Source organism: Aquarana catesbeiana, linkage group LG03, assembly GCF_042186555.1.
Source record: "Aquarana catesbeiana isolate 2022-GZ linkage group LG03, ASM4218655v1, whole genome shotgun sequence".
NCBI lineage: Eukaryota > Metazoa > Chordata > Amphibia > Anura > Ranidae > Aquarana > Aquarana catesbeiana.
In genome coordinates this window covers 632,526,651-632,539,578 of record NC_133326.1, presented here as the reverse complement: position 1 = coordinate 632,539,578, position 12,928 = coordinate 632,526,651, and the positions used below count along the sequence as shown (strand labels likewise).

Below are 12,928 nucleotides of genomic sequence, written 5' to 3'. Positions count from 1 at the left end.
TGTGAAGTCTTCATGGGTCTTAGTCTTATGCCACAGGCGCTCAAGAGCGCAGCTACGTTTTCTGAGACTTCTGGTGTCATCTGTTTGCCAGGGTTGTAGCAGTTGGGGCCTAATTCTGCGTGTAGTGAGGGGTTGCAAGCTTGTCTAGGGAGGAAGACAGTGAGTTGTTGTAGATGAAAGTAGCTAGGTTGGGGCAGGACAGAGGTGAGATTTTGTCATAGAGGTGATCAGTAGCAGAGTAGAGAAGAGAAGGGTTGAGGTGGCGAAGGTTTCTACGTGTAATTGTTAGGCGGTTGGAGGGAGAAGAGGTGGATGACAGGGAGAGAGCAAAACTAATAAGGTGGTGATCAGAGAGTGGGAGTGGATTGTTGGAAAGGTTGCACGGAGTGCACAGATAGGAGAAGGCAAGGTCAAGGGTGTTGCCGTTGGAGTGGGTAGGAGCCTGTATCCATTGCTTCAGGTCAAGCGATGAGGTTAGACTGAGAAGTTTAGAAGTAATAGTAGTGTTAGTGTTGACAGAGAACACATTTAACCCCTTGATCGCCCCCTAGTGTAAACCCCTTCCCTGCCAGTGACATTTATACAGTAATCAGTGGCTATTTTTAGATCTGATCGCTGTATAAATGTCAATGGTCCCAAAAAAATGTAAAAAGTCTCAGATTTGTCCACTGCTCTCAGTCCCGATAACAATCGCAGATCGTCGCCATTACTAGTAAAAAAAAAAAATAATAATAAAAATGCCAAAAAATCTATCCCCTATTTTGTAGATGCTATAACTTTTGCGCAAACCAAAAATATGTAGAAGAATATATATCGGCCTAAACTGATGAAGAAATTTGTCTTTTTACATTTTTTTTGGATCTTTATTGTATCAAAAAGTACAAAATATTGTGTTTTCTTTCAAAATTGTCGCAATTTTTTTGTTTATAGCGCAAAAAACTGCAGAGGTGATCAAATACCACCAAAAGAAAGCTCTATTTGTGGGGAAAAAAGGACATCAGTTTTTTTGGGTACAGCACCGCACGACCGCGCAATTGTCAGTTAAAGCAACGCAGTGCCGTATCGCAAAAAATGGCCTGGTCATTAAGGGGGAAAATCTTCCGGGGCTAAAGTGGTTAATGTCTATCAAGATAAGCCCACCAGCATACTCATGTTGATGTGCATGTCTGCTTCACTGACTGCAGAAAGTGGAAAGCATTGTGATGAAAAGGTCACCGGCTGCAAGAGCATTTTCCCCCTTAGATTTTTTTTTGAACAATAAGCAAACAGTAAATGATCGAAAATATATGAACTCATTTTATTTTGGGTGTCCTTGTGTCAATGATATTCCTTGGCTAATTACAAGAACTTCAGGTTGATTTCACACTGATAGGTTTTTCTTCCGTTTTTGCCTTACCAAAAGCGGAAAAAATATGCATGACCATTAAATCCTATGTAGCACCCTCAGAGTTGCTAAGTGTAGGTCAATTTAGTTGGCTCCTCTGTAGGCAGAGGAACAGGGGCTAATTGTTGTTTTTGATTGTGCAGTGCTCCAAGGACTGTGGGTCTGCTACCTCCCTCTGTTTTCTAGAACTCTGCGTATTGTTCTAGATTCTAGTGCGTGAAGGAGCAGACACTGTAGTCTGAATATTTATGGAGTTCCCTCCAATCCATGGGGAGGCAAGGCCCAGTAGGTGGGGGGACAACCCATAAATAGTTGGGAGCCTGGCAGTCAGGGGGCAGAGACCAGGGTAAGGTCACCTGGAGGGGGCCCCTGTGCTGGGGGGCTCTGCCTCCCTCTTGCCAGGAGGGAGAAAGCAAGAGGAAGAGAGTAGGATCCGCTTGAAGCCTCATACCCTTTTCAGCTAAGCTGAAGCCTTCCTGAACCAGGACCAAGCCCTGTATAGCAGCGTGCCTATGTAACAGCCTCTTGGACCTGAGGAACCACTAAACGGACTAAGTGAGTAACTTCCACTTCACTTACCCCAAGCCTTTATAGAGAGGACAGTAAGGCTGCAACACTTTACATGTCCAGGATCAGGGGACAGCTTAGAGCCAGTGCAAAACAGCCAGAAGCACCCCCATGTCTCTAGCTTGGGACAGCAGCAGCCAGGTTCTTTGGCATTTCCTGCAAGGCAAAGCACCTGCATCTTAAGTTTGGAACCTTTTTCCTGTTACTGTAGCTGCACCATCATTCCTACAGGTAGATAGCATTATTTAGGTCAGTTACTAGCAGCCAGAGACCTCAAAGTTTGTTTAAGTTCTTCTGTTCTGGGCATCACTATTCCCTATCCAAGTTAAACCCTGAATAAACAAAAAAAAAAACGCATCAAAAATGCACCTGCTCTTCAAATGAATGGAAAATGCATCAAAAACATGGCAAAAATACATAAAAACGCATTTGCAGTTGCATATTTGGAGTCACATGTCCTTTCACAGTTGCAAAAGGCACCGGAAACGCATATGCATTTTTAGCGCATTATTTCAGTGTGAAAGCAGCCTAAGGGCATAAGGGAGGATACAGAAAATAGAGCCATTAACAATTTATTAGGGGTTAGGAAGGATACAGAAAGATGAATCTTACAAACTTTAAGGGTATAGAGGGGGATACAGAAGGTGGAAGAGTTTTTAGTCTGCTAGGATATACATTTTATACCATATCCCTGTAAAACCTTATTGAAATCAATAAAAGTTATTGAAATAGAAAAAACCTGGGTGTAAAGACCAACTCTAAGGCCCCATTCACACCTCCACGTTTTGTAGCTTGAAAGTCCAAAACGCTGGAGGAGAAAAAAAATTAAGTACTCACTATGGAGATGATTCACATCTCCACTCCAAGTTGCCTGAAGCTCCAAAAAGTTCTGTAGCTTTGTTCTGTAGCTTGAATTGGGCAGATTTGAGCCTTTTGGCATGTTTTTACTCCCATAGAAATAAATGGAAACGCGCGAGTTGCGTGTTTTTGTATGCATTTGCGCATTTTGTTGCCTGTTTTTGCGCGATTTTCTGCTTAAATGAAAACATTTAAAAAATAAAATAGTAATAATATATGAATAAATAAATGAACAAAAAAAATACACAAAGAACTAAAAAGCATCATAAATAAATAAAAGAAATTAATAATATGTAATAATACATAAAGAAATAATAAATAACCCCTAACCTTAAAAAAATTCAATTAATTATTATAAATGATAATAATAATAAATAATAATAATAATAAACACCCAAACCTGAACAAAAAAAATAGATTACTTTGTTTAGTTGTGTATTTATTTTACATTTATTATTATTATTAGTAGTAGTAGTAGTAGCAGTAGTAGTAGTAGTATTAACACCCTAACCCTAACAAAAATAAATGAATAACCCTAACCCCTAATCCTAATCCCAACTACTAAACCTTAACCTAACCTTAACTCTAACCCCTTACGCTAAAGAAAAATGCTAATAAATGAATAATAATAATAATAACAAAAAAGAAATAAAATCTAATGGAAAAGCTAAAAAAGCTACCATACCTAGCAACAAATGATGTGGTAGATGATAGTTTTCTCTATTGGCTAATAAAAAAACACCAAAGCTCAAAAACGCTGTATAAAAAGTCAGGCACATAAATGCACCAAAAAAAAAAAAAAAAAAAGAAAAAATGCACAAAAATGCTGGAAAAATGCTCAAAGACGCTACACTCAGGTGTGAATGTAGCCTAAGTTTTCATATTGGCAATATTGAATATATAAAAGTAGAAAGTAAACTTCAGCCCAAAAATGCTATGTAAATGCACAGTAAAAAACAAAAAAGTTAGCAAAATACATCAATCTATTGGTCCTGCAGATCACTTGTTCTATATTCTTACATTTTGGACTCCTTAATTTAACCCCTTGATGCCAACAGTACACAGATATGCAGCCTCACTGGACTGGCTTCTTTTCCAGGGGGCTGCATACAATATCTACATATCTGTCTTTGTGCTGGGACTGCGCACTCCAAGCACAGAGACCTGGGTCTCATCGAGAGCCTCATCGAGAGTACCGGATCCCATACTAACATACGGGACCCGGAAATCCTGGTTCCGGCTCAGATGATCGCTGAGATAGCCTCTGATTGGTTATCACAGTGATCAGTCACTGTGAAGCCCGCCCCTGTATTTCTCTCTCTGTGAATGGAGAGAAAATAAAAGTGTTTAAAAAATAAAATAATAATAATAAAAAATGAAGAAAATATGCTTGATCTAGGTCAGTGCCAGGATTATTGTTTGGTCAAGTAAGGGTCAAAGGTCAAGGTCAGGGTCAAAAGTCATGACCAGTATATTTTGGGCAGGATTTTTTTAAAAAAGTTGAAAAATTGTGCTTAGGCATTTACTTACTTATTACAGGTTTGCGACATGAAAGGCTTGAGTTTGATGCACTTGTTGCAGGGTTTTGCTCTGTAAAAAAGAAAAAAAAAAGGGATTATTAATCTTATAATATATTACAAGGTAGACAAGAAAATATGTATATGAAATACATGGGCTAAAGAGAACCTACCAAACTTTTTTGTTGATTGTAACTAATTTGGAAATTATATAATAGAAACCATGGGATATCATAGTCTGTGAGTCTGGATAATAATAGCTTTATAAATACATTTAAAGTAGATTTTGTGGAATCTTGTGAGATCTCACAGTTTACTCCAGAGACCTCCCTGAAAGGCACAGGTGACGTAGCCTTCCCAGGGTGCATCCGTGAGTCCGGGGCTATACCACTAGTAGGAAATACATCTTTCAATAAACATAGGACTTGGGAATGTTACCATATCAGCATGCAGAGCTCCATGCAGCAGGGCATTTTGTGTTTGGGGGTGCAGAGGTATAGGTCCACTTCAACCTCCCTGGCGGTATGATTATTTCAGATTTTTGCGTCTCAAAGCGGTACAATTATTTTGCATAGAAATTTGGCCTTTTATATTGTAGGTCTGTAATTCTTAGCAATAACACAATTAGATCTGTCCACCAAGAGTCTAGTAGATATCCCGGGTATGATGAAGTTTGAAACACAAAATCATAAATTATAATATAATAAATAAATATAAATAATTAAAAAAAATAATAATATAATAATAATAAAATACATTTCCCCATGATTCACTATCGCTCAATTCTGCAAGTGCTCTAATTTGCTATAGCTGTTTTCTAGTTGGTCTAAAGCCACTTTTGACGTAAAGGGACACTTTTTGGTTGCTATGGACAATCTCAAGTTTCCAGGCAGAAAGAACAGTATATATAATATAAAACTGCATGCAGGGCATGGGCCAAAGTATTGGGGACAAAGGGGAAGTGAAATGATTTCATACAGTACTGTAATCTGCAAGATTACAGTACTGTATGTGTTATGATTTTTACATTTTTTTGAATTTGCCGCCAGGCTCCGCCCCTGTTTGTCGTGACGCTTGCAGGGAACGGAGCCTGGCACAGAGAGGCTTCAGAGGAGGACAGAGCCCACGGACACCACAGGGGACATCGCAGGATCCTGGAGACAAGGTAAGTAACACTGCACCAGGATCCTGCAATGTAATCCCGAGTGTGGCTCAGGGTTACCGCTAATGGTGCTGAAATTTAACCCCGAGCCACACTCGGGAATACCGTCAGGGAGGTTAAAGGACATCTATTTTTTTACCAAAAAAAAATTGAAAAAGACATATCGGCCTAAACTGAGAAAGAAATTAGTTTTTTTATATATTTTTTGGGGATATTTATTATAGCAAAAAGTAAAAAATATTGCTTTTTAAAAAAAAATTGTCGCTCTTTTTTTGTTTATAGCGCAAAAATAAAAACCGCAGAGGTGATAAATGCCACCAAAAGAAAGCTCTATTTGTGGGAAAAAAAGGACGTCAATCTTGTTTGGGTACAGCGTTGCACGACCGCGCAATTGTCAGTTAAACCGACGCAGTGCCGTATCGCAAAAAATGGCCTGGTCATTAAGGGGGAAAATCTTCCGGGGCTAAAGTGGTTAATGTCTATCAAGATAAGCCCACCAGCATATTCATGTTGATGTGCATGTCTGCTTCACTGACTGCAGAAAGTGGAAAGCATTGTGATGAAAAGGTCACCGGCTGCAAGAGCATTTTCCCCCTTAGATTTTTTTTTGAACAATAAGCAAACAGTAAATGATCGAAAATATATGAACTCATTTTATTTTGGGTGTTCTTGTGTCAATGATATTTCTTGGCTAATTACAAGAACTTTAGGTTGATTTCACACTGATAGGTTTTTCTTCCGTTTTTGCCTTACCAAAAGCGGAAAAAATATGCATGAACCATTAAGTTCATTAAAATGAACTCTGGGAGAAAATTATTTTTGACTATTTGCTAAGTACCAATAAATCCCCTCTAATGAGGCATGTCCCATTGGTAGCTGACTGCTGCTTTATGTAAAGCTTTATGTAAAGCTGTTTGTTTCATTCAATCCAAATAGTACAGTAAGTGCCCAACTTCCGGTGCAGGAACTAATACCCCTGGTTCTCATTCTGTGCATAAAGTGAAGGTAACGTGGGCCGCTTGCACTCTACCTCCTCCATTCATAAAACGTCTTGCCTATTCTTTGCTGATTACAAGGTGTTCTGTGATGAGGAGAGAAAATTGTTACATTCATCCACCCCTGCCCTCTCCGCCAACAACAGAATGAACAGAACATCCAAAGAAGGAAATAGTGATAGTGCCAGGATTTAGGGATAACTGTACTGTAGAAACTCTACAGCCCTCGGTAGTCTCCTTGTTCTATTTACTCCAATAGAGAGGCCACTGGGACGCATAATAGATGGGCTCAGCAGAATTCCCAGCAGGCAGCACAGGGAAGATCTCAGAGCTGCAACAACAGGTAAGTACAGTATATCAATTGGGGTGAGGATGTTGGGGAGGGATCATTTAATGGATCATTTTAATGAAAATGACTTAGGTCATCCCTTTCTTTATGTCATTCTATTCCTTGTCCGCAGTATCCTCGCCATTGCTGCCCTTCCTCTCCCAATCTGAATGTTTCTGAACAGAGGATTACAAGAGGCTGTTATCAAAATAGCATCAGATATGTATATTAGCTCCATTTAAAAATACGTTGTATAAAGCTTTTTTTTTTTTTTTTTTATGAACATTATTCACATTGCATTTTTTCTTTTAATATCTGTCTGGAGTTCAGCTTTAACGATTTGAATTCCATAACATGTTTTGACAATAAAACTTGAATCTTTCATTTCTGGCTGCTGTCCCAGACTTTAAATAGCCTTTTCCTATGAAATCCCTCCATTCTCTACAGGGAAGCATCATACAATATGTGCACTAATGATCCCCTGCAAAACAGGAAAGGAGATGCCATACTATAGTGTTATGATATCCGGCTCTACCTTTGTTTTTCCTATACATGGTTCAAGACAAATGAACATCTAGATGAATAAATATTAAACATGCATTCTCTGTAAATAGTGTTATCAGAAATAACCTTCACAGCTATAAGAAAGGACATCTACTGTAAAATTGAGGCCATACATACTGTAGATATGTGTAGGATGTGCTTGCTGGCCACATATACACAATATTCGATCTGTTATTTTTTATGTTTACCTACAGTGGATATAAAAAGTCTACAGACACCTTAAAATGTCAGGTTTCTGTGATGTAAAAAAAATGAAACAAAGATAAATAATTTTAGAACTTTTTCCACCTTTAATGTGACCTATAATCTGTACAACCCAGTTGAAAAACAAACTGAAATCTTTTTTTTTGGGGGGGGGGGAGTAAAAATATAAAAATAAAATAATGTGGTTGCATAAGTGTGCACACCCTCTTATAACTGGGGCTGTAGATGTGTTCAGAGTTAATCACATTCAAACTCATGTTAAATAGAAGTAAGTACACACCTACCATCATTTAAAGTGCCTCTGATTAACCCCAAATAAAGTTAAGCTGTTCTAGTAGGTCTTTCCTGACATTTTCTTAGTCGCATCCTACAGCAAAAGCTATGGTCCGCAGAGAACTTCCATAGTATCAGAGGGATCTCATTGTTAAAAGGTATCAGTCAAGGGAAGGGTACAAAAGAATTTCCAAGGCATTAGATATACCATGGAACACAGTGAATACAGTCATCATCTATTGGAGAAAATATGGCACAACAGTGACATTACCAAGAACTGGACGTCTCTCCAAAATGGATAAAAAGATGAGAAGAAAACTGGTCAGGTAAGCCGCCAAGAGGCCTACAGCAACATTAAAGGAGCTGCAGGGATATCTGGCAAGTACTGGCTGTGTGATACATGTGACAACAATCTCCCGTATTCTTCATATGTCTGGGGTTAGAATGGCAAGACGGAAGCCTTTTCTTATGAAGAAAAACATCCAAGCCCGGCTAAATTTTGCAAAAACACATCTGAAGTCTCCCAAAAAGCATGTGGGAAAATGTGTTCTGGTCTGATGAAATCAAGGTTGAACTTTTTGGACAAAAAGAGATTCCAAAAGATATGTTTGGTACAAAAAAAAACACTGCACATCACCAAAAGAACACCATACCCATAGTAAAGCATGGTGGTGGCAGCATCATGCTTTGGGGCTGTTTTTCTTCAGCTGGAACAGGGGCCTTAGTCAAGGTAGAGAGAATTATAAACAGTTCCAAATACCAGTCAATATTGGCACAAAACCTTCAGGCTTTTGCTAGAAAGATGAACATGAAGAGGAACTTCATGTTTCAGCGTGACAACGACCCAAAACATACATCCAAATCAACAAAGGAATGGCTTCACCAGAAGAAGATTAAAGTTTTGGAATGGCCCAGCCAGAGCCCAGACCTGAATCTAATTCAAAATCTGTGGAGTGATCTGAAGAGGGCTGTGCACAGGATATGTCCTCGCAATCTGACAAATTTGGAGTGGTTTTGCAAAGAAGAGCGGGCAGATATTGCCAAGTCAAGATGTGCCATACTGATAGACTCAAAATAACTGAGTTCTGTAATAAAATCAAAAGGTGCTTTGACAAAGTATTAGTTCAAAAATGTGCACACTTATGCAACCATATTATTTTATTTTTTTATTTTTACTTCCCTCCACCTAAAAGATTTTAATATGGGTGTTTAGACTTTTTATATCCACTGTACATGCTAGATTTGTATAGGTCTCAGTGCTGATTAGTATGGACCCATATTATATTATAAATACCCAAATATGTTTATTTGCTTCAAAAGCGGTTTCCCCTTATATGGAAACATTGTGTTTTCTTGACTTTTCAGCATCAGTCCCAGGCCCTCCAACAGAAGGAGATTTGTTCCTTGTACACCTTTATACTTCACCAAATGATTTTATGGATTGAAGTACTGTAACTTGTTTACATTACCCATTTGGCAACATAGGAAGTACATTTACGGTCTTGATTTCAAGTTGAACTATAGCACTGACTTTTTCCAACTGTATGCAGAAAAAAAAAAATCTTTCCACATTTTTCCATCCTAAGATGAACCTGGGCTCAATTTTAAACTTTTCAAAATCTTTTCTGCTATTGCGAATGTTCAGAGTGTGGGATTTTTATTTTTGCATTCCATCAGTCTGTTTGGCACTTCTCTGTAACCAATCCTGGCGCTTGATTAGATACTTACTTAGTCTAAAGGTTTTTTTTATGGGTTTCACAGAGCATTGGGTAAAACCGTTAAAAAAAAAAGAGGCATTACCCACTCTGAATCACTTGAGTTATTGAACCTTGTAAACAAGAAGCATTTTACCACAAAGTGGCAAGTGCCTTGGGGGCAAAGACTGCCCAAGGATACTCAAGACAAGTAGATACAAATGGTCCAGAGGCACTAGTGGGTCTTGTGTTGAAGATTTATTGGTAGACTTTTTCTTTTTTACAACACATTGCTTGTTCTCAACAAATAGATCTGCTTATATTGCTTCAACACAAGGACCTTGAGTGCTCTTTCACTGGACCATATATTTATATAATCATATTTATTTCATTTTTTTAACACTGACCATAAAAAAGAATTATGTATAAACCCACTATACATTTCCTGTTAGATTATTATTATTTATTTTTTTTTTTTAGATTTCAATATTTTTATACATTTTTCACAAATAGAAGTTATATAAACATAATATAACTCCAGATCTCCCCAAACATAATATGCAAAAGTTTTCAGGTAGTAATTAAAACATTTACGAACAGTATATCCATAAAGTATGTGACCATATATACAGTACAGTAAAACCTTGGTTTGGGAGTAACTTGGTTTGAGAGCATTTTGTAAGACAAGCAACATTTTTTGATAAATTTTGACTTGATATACAAGCAATGTCTTGATATACAAGTAGCGTCATGTCTGAGTATAAAAGAGAAGAGAGGCGCCTCTAAGTGTATCAATATGGTTACATTTAATCAAGGTTTTAGAAACTCACATTGTTGATGATTAAAATAGACACATCTAAGTATGCAGGCATCTGGGGTAAAGATGTCCATCCTCCTCACCGCCACTGACGTCGTCCCTTCCACGTTGCGCTCCACGAGCGGTTCAAGCCTCACTTTCAGATCGCTCTACTGCAGGGTAGTCTTCCCGGTCACGATTGCAGACAGCTTTACCCCGAATGCCCGCATACTTATATGTGCCTCTTTTAATCATCAACCATGTGAGTTGCTAAATGTTGTATCTTCATTAAATGTAATCGTATTGCTACACTTAGAGGCGCCTCTCTTGTCTTTTATACTCTGTAGCTCCTGCTAGATTTTGCTTCTAATCCCCTTGTGGAGGCTGCCATTTGTGGATGGACATTTTAGGGTTACACAACCTCTATAATCTTTTTATATGGACTATAAACTGATGGACTTATGAATAAATGGTTGTGGAACAAATCATTTGAGTTTCCATTATTTCTTATGGGGAAATTTGCTTTGATATACAAGTGCTTTGGATTACAAGCATGTTTCTGGAACAAATTATGCTTGCAATCCAAGGTATTACTGTATCTCAGAAAAAGAAAGCTTTCAAATACAAAGTTAGTGACAAGACAATACCCATAGTGCAGCTGAAGAGCAACCTGATGCTAGTTGTGGTGGTTAACAAAGTATTCATTTGATACAGTACATAATGTAATGGTCAACAACCTTGTGCAGTGAACCATTACAAAAGGTAGTAAACCAAAGAAAATCAGCTCCAAACCTGAGCATATTGTAAAAAAAGGAAAGAGAGAGAAAGAAAGAAGAAAACGTAGGAAGGAAGAAGACCAAGAACGTTGATGTATCGCTGCACCCCCCCCCCCCTCCAAGTCTTTTACTGAGAGATATTGTATCCAAGGCTGCCAAGTTTGATTAATATGGAGAGTGCAAGTTAACTTATCATTGATCATGATTTAATCATGATCCAATTTAATTTTTGTGTGAGTCAAGTTTGACTATCGGTTGGTTCTAACACAGGGCAATGGCTATTCTGGCTGCTAGTATAATATAGGAAAGTAATCTTTTTCCTCGTTTCAGGGATATCATCGTCTAATTTTTGAAAGAGTACAGTCTCATGCTTCCTAAAGATATTCTGGCCTGTGACCAAATGAATTAGGTTTAACGTCTTAATCCCAAACCGTGACATTTTGGGGGCAGATTATTTATTTTCAAAATGGATGTTTTACATCTACTGTATTTTTAACACAACATAGAACATGCTAACTAGAGAGGCTTTGCACATGATAGTGATATTCACACACAGGTTTCACTGCCACTGCTTTTCTTTCTAATGAAGAAACATTTCATAGAAGGTAAGTAGTTGAATGGAAAAAAAACATTTTAGCAACATTTATAAATAAATGAAAAATAAACTGAAAAGAATTTAGCGGAACTGAACTTATAGGTGGAAAAAAGAGGAGCGATGTTGTTTGCACACACACAGCTCTAACACCCTGTCTAACAATCCTATAGAGCAGGGATACGCAATTAGTGGGCCACCAGCTGTTGTAAAACTACAAGTCCCATCATGCCTCTGCCTCTGGGTGTTATGCTTGTGGCTGTCAGAGTCTTGCTATGCCTTGTGGGACTTGTAGTTCTGCAACAGCTAGAGGTCCACTAAGTGTAAATCCCTGCTATAGAGGATTAATGTCTGGCATTATCATAGCTCCCAACTGTCTCTGATTTCAAGGGACTGTCCCTGATTTCGAGCAATGTCCCTCTGTCCCTCTTTCCTCCTCATTTGTCTCTCATTTTGATCTGATCCATATAGTTGTATGTAAGATGCACTTTTTAGCTTTCAAAAAGTGTTTCCCAGTGCTAAACCGTTCATCCAAATTCTAAATTGCTGCATTTGTACATTTAAAATATATAAAAGAATAGTAGTGGTAAAAAAAGTCCTTGTGGATTTAATTAACCTTTTTTTGGTTAATTCTCCTTTAAGGGGGTGTGACAGGGGGCGTGTCCTATGCCTACATACGTTTGTTAGTAGGTGTCCCTCATTCCCATCTCAAAATGTTGGGAGGTATGCATTATGGTGCCATATTTTTGCCATGGCAGCATACATATAGGTGTGGAAATTTTAGTGGACATATTTGTGAACACTGTCCATAGCACTTTCTTATAAAGTGACTTGTAATGGGTATACACTCCATTGTAACCACTTATTTAAATGATATTCTAAAATCATAAACTCAGATCTTTTTTAAGCAGAAAGATCTCAGGCAACAGGAAACTCGTGGGGCAAGCTCATCAATCTATGGACTTGATCTAGATCTTAACAACATTTCCTTTCCAAACATGCAAGACAGAAATAAGTTGTAGCCTTGAAGCCAAACCAAAACTAGAGATGACACCGAGCAGTAGCTCCAGTCACTTATCTAATCATCAAAATGTTCATCTTTAAATTTAGTCAGGGTTATATGACAGCCCATGCTGTCTATATATCTATATATAGAGATATATAGATATATATAGATATATAAATATATACTGGGGCCCTTTACTACGACCCCACAAC

The 12,928-nt window shown here is 38.1% G+C and overlaps 1 protein-coding gene across 10 annotated transcripts in view; it reads right to left on the bottom strand.

Annotated features, from left to right (window-relative positions):
- The window catches only part of ADGRE5 (adhesion G protein-coupled receptor E5), a 432,832-nt gene that overhangs the window by 163,647 nt on the left and 256,257 nt on the right, over window positions 1-12,928 (bottom strand). For all 10 annotated transcript variants that reach the window (XM_073622463.1, XM_073622473.1, XM_073622462.1 and 7 more), the window contains one exon: window positions 4,340-4,399. In XM_073622463.1, coding sequence (XP_073478564.1) covers window positions 4,340-4,399 — 60 coding nt within the window. The remainder of the gene's footprint in view (window positions 1-4,339; window positions 4,400-12,928) is intronic.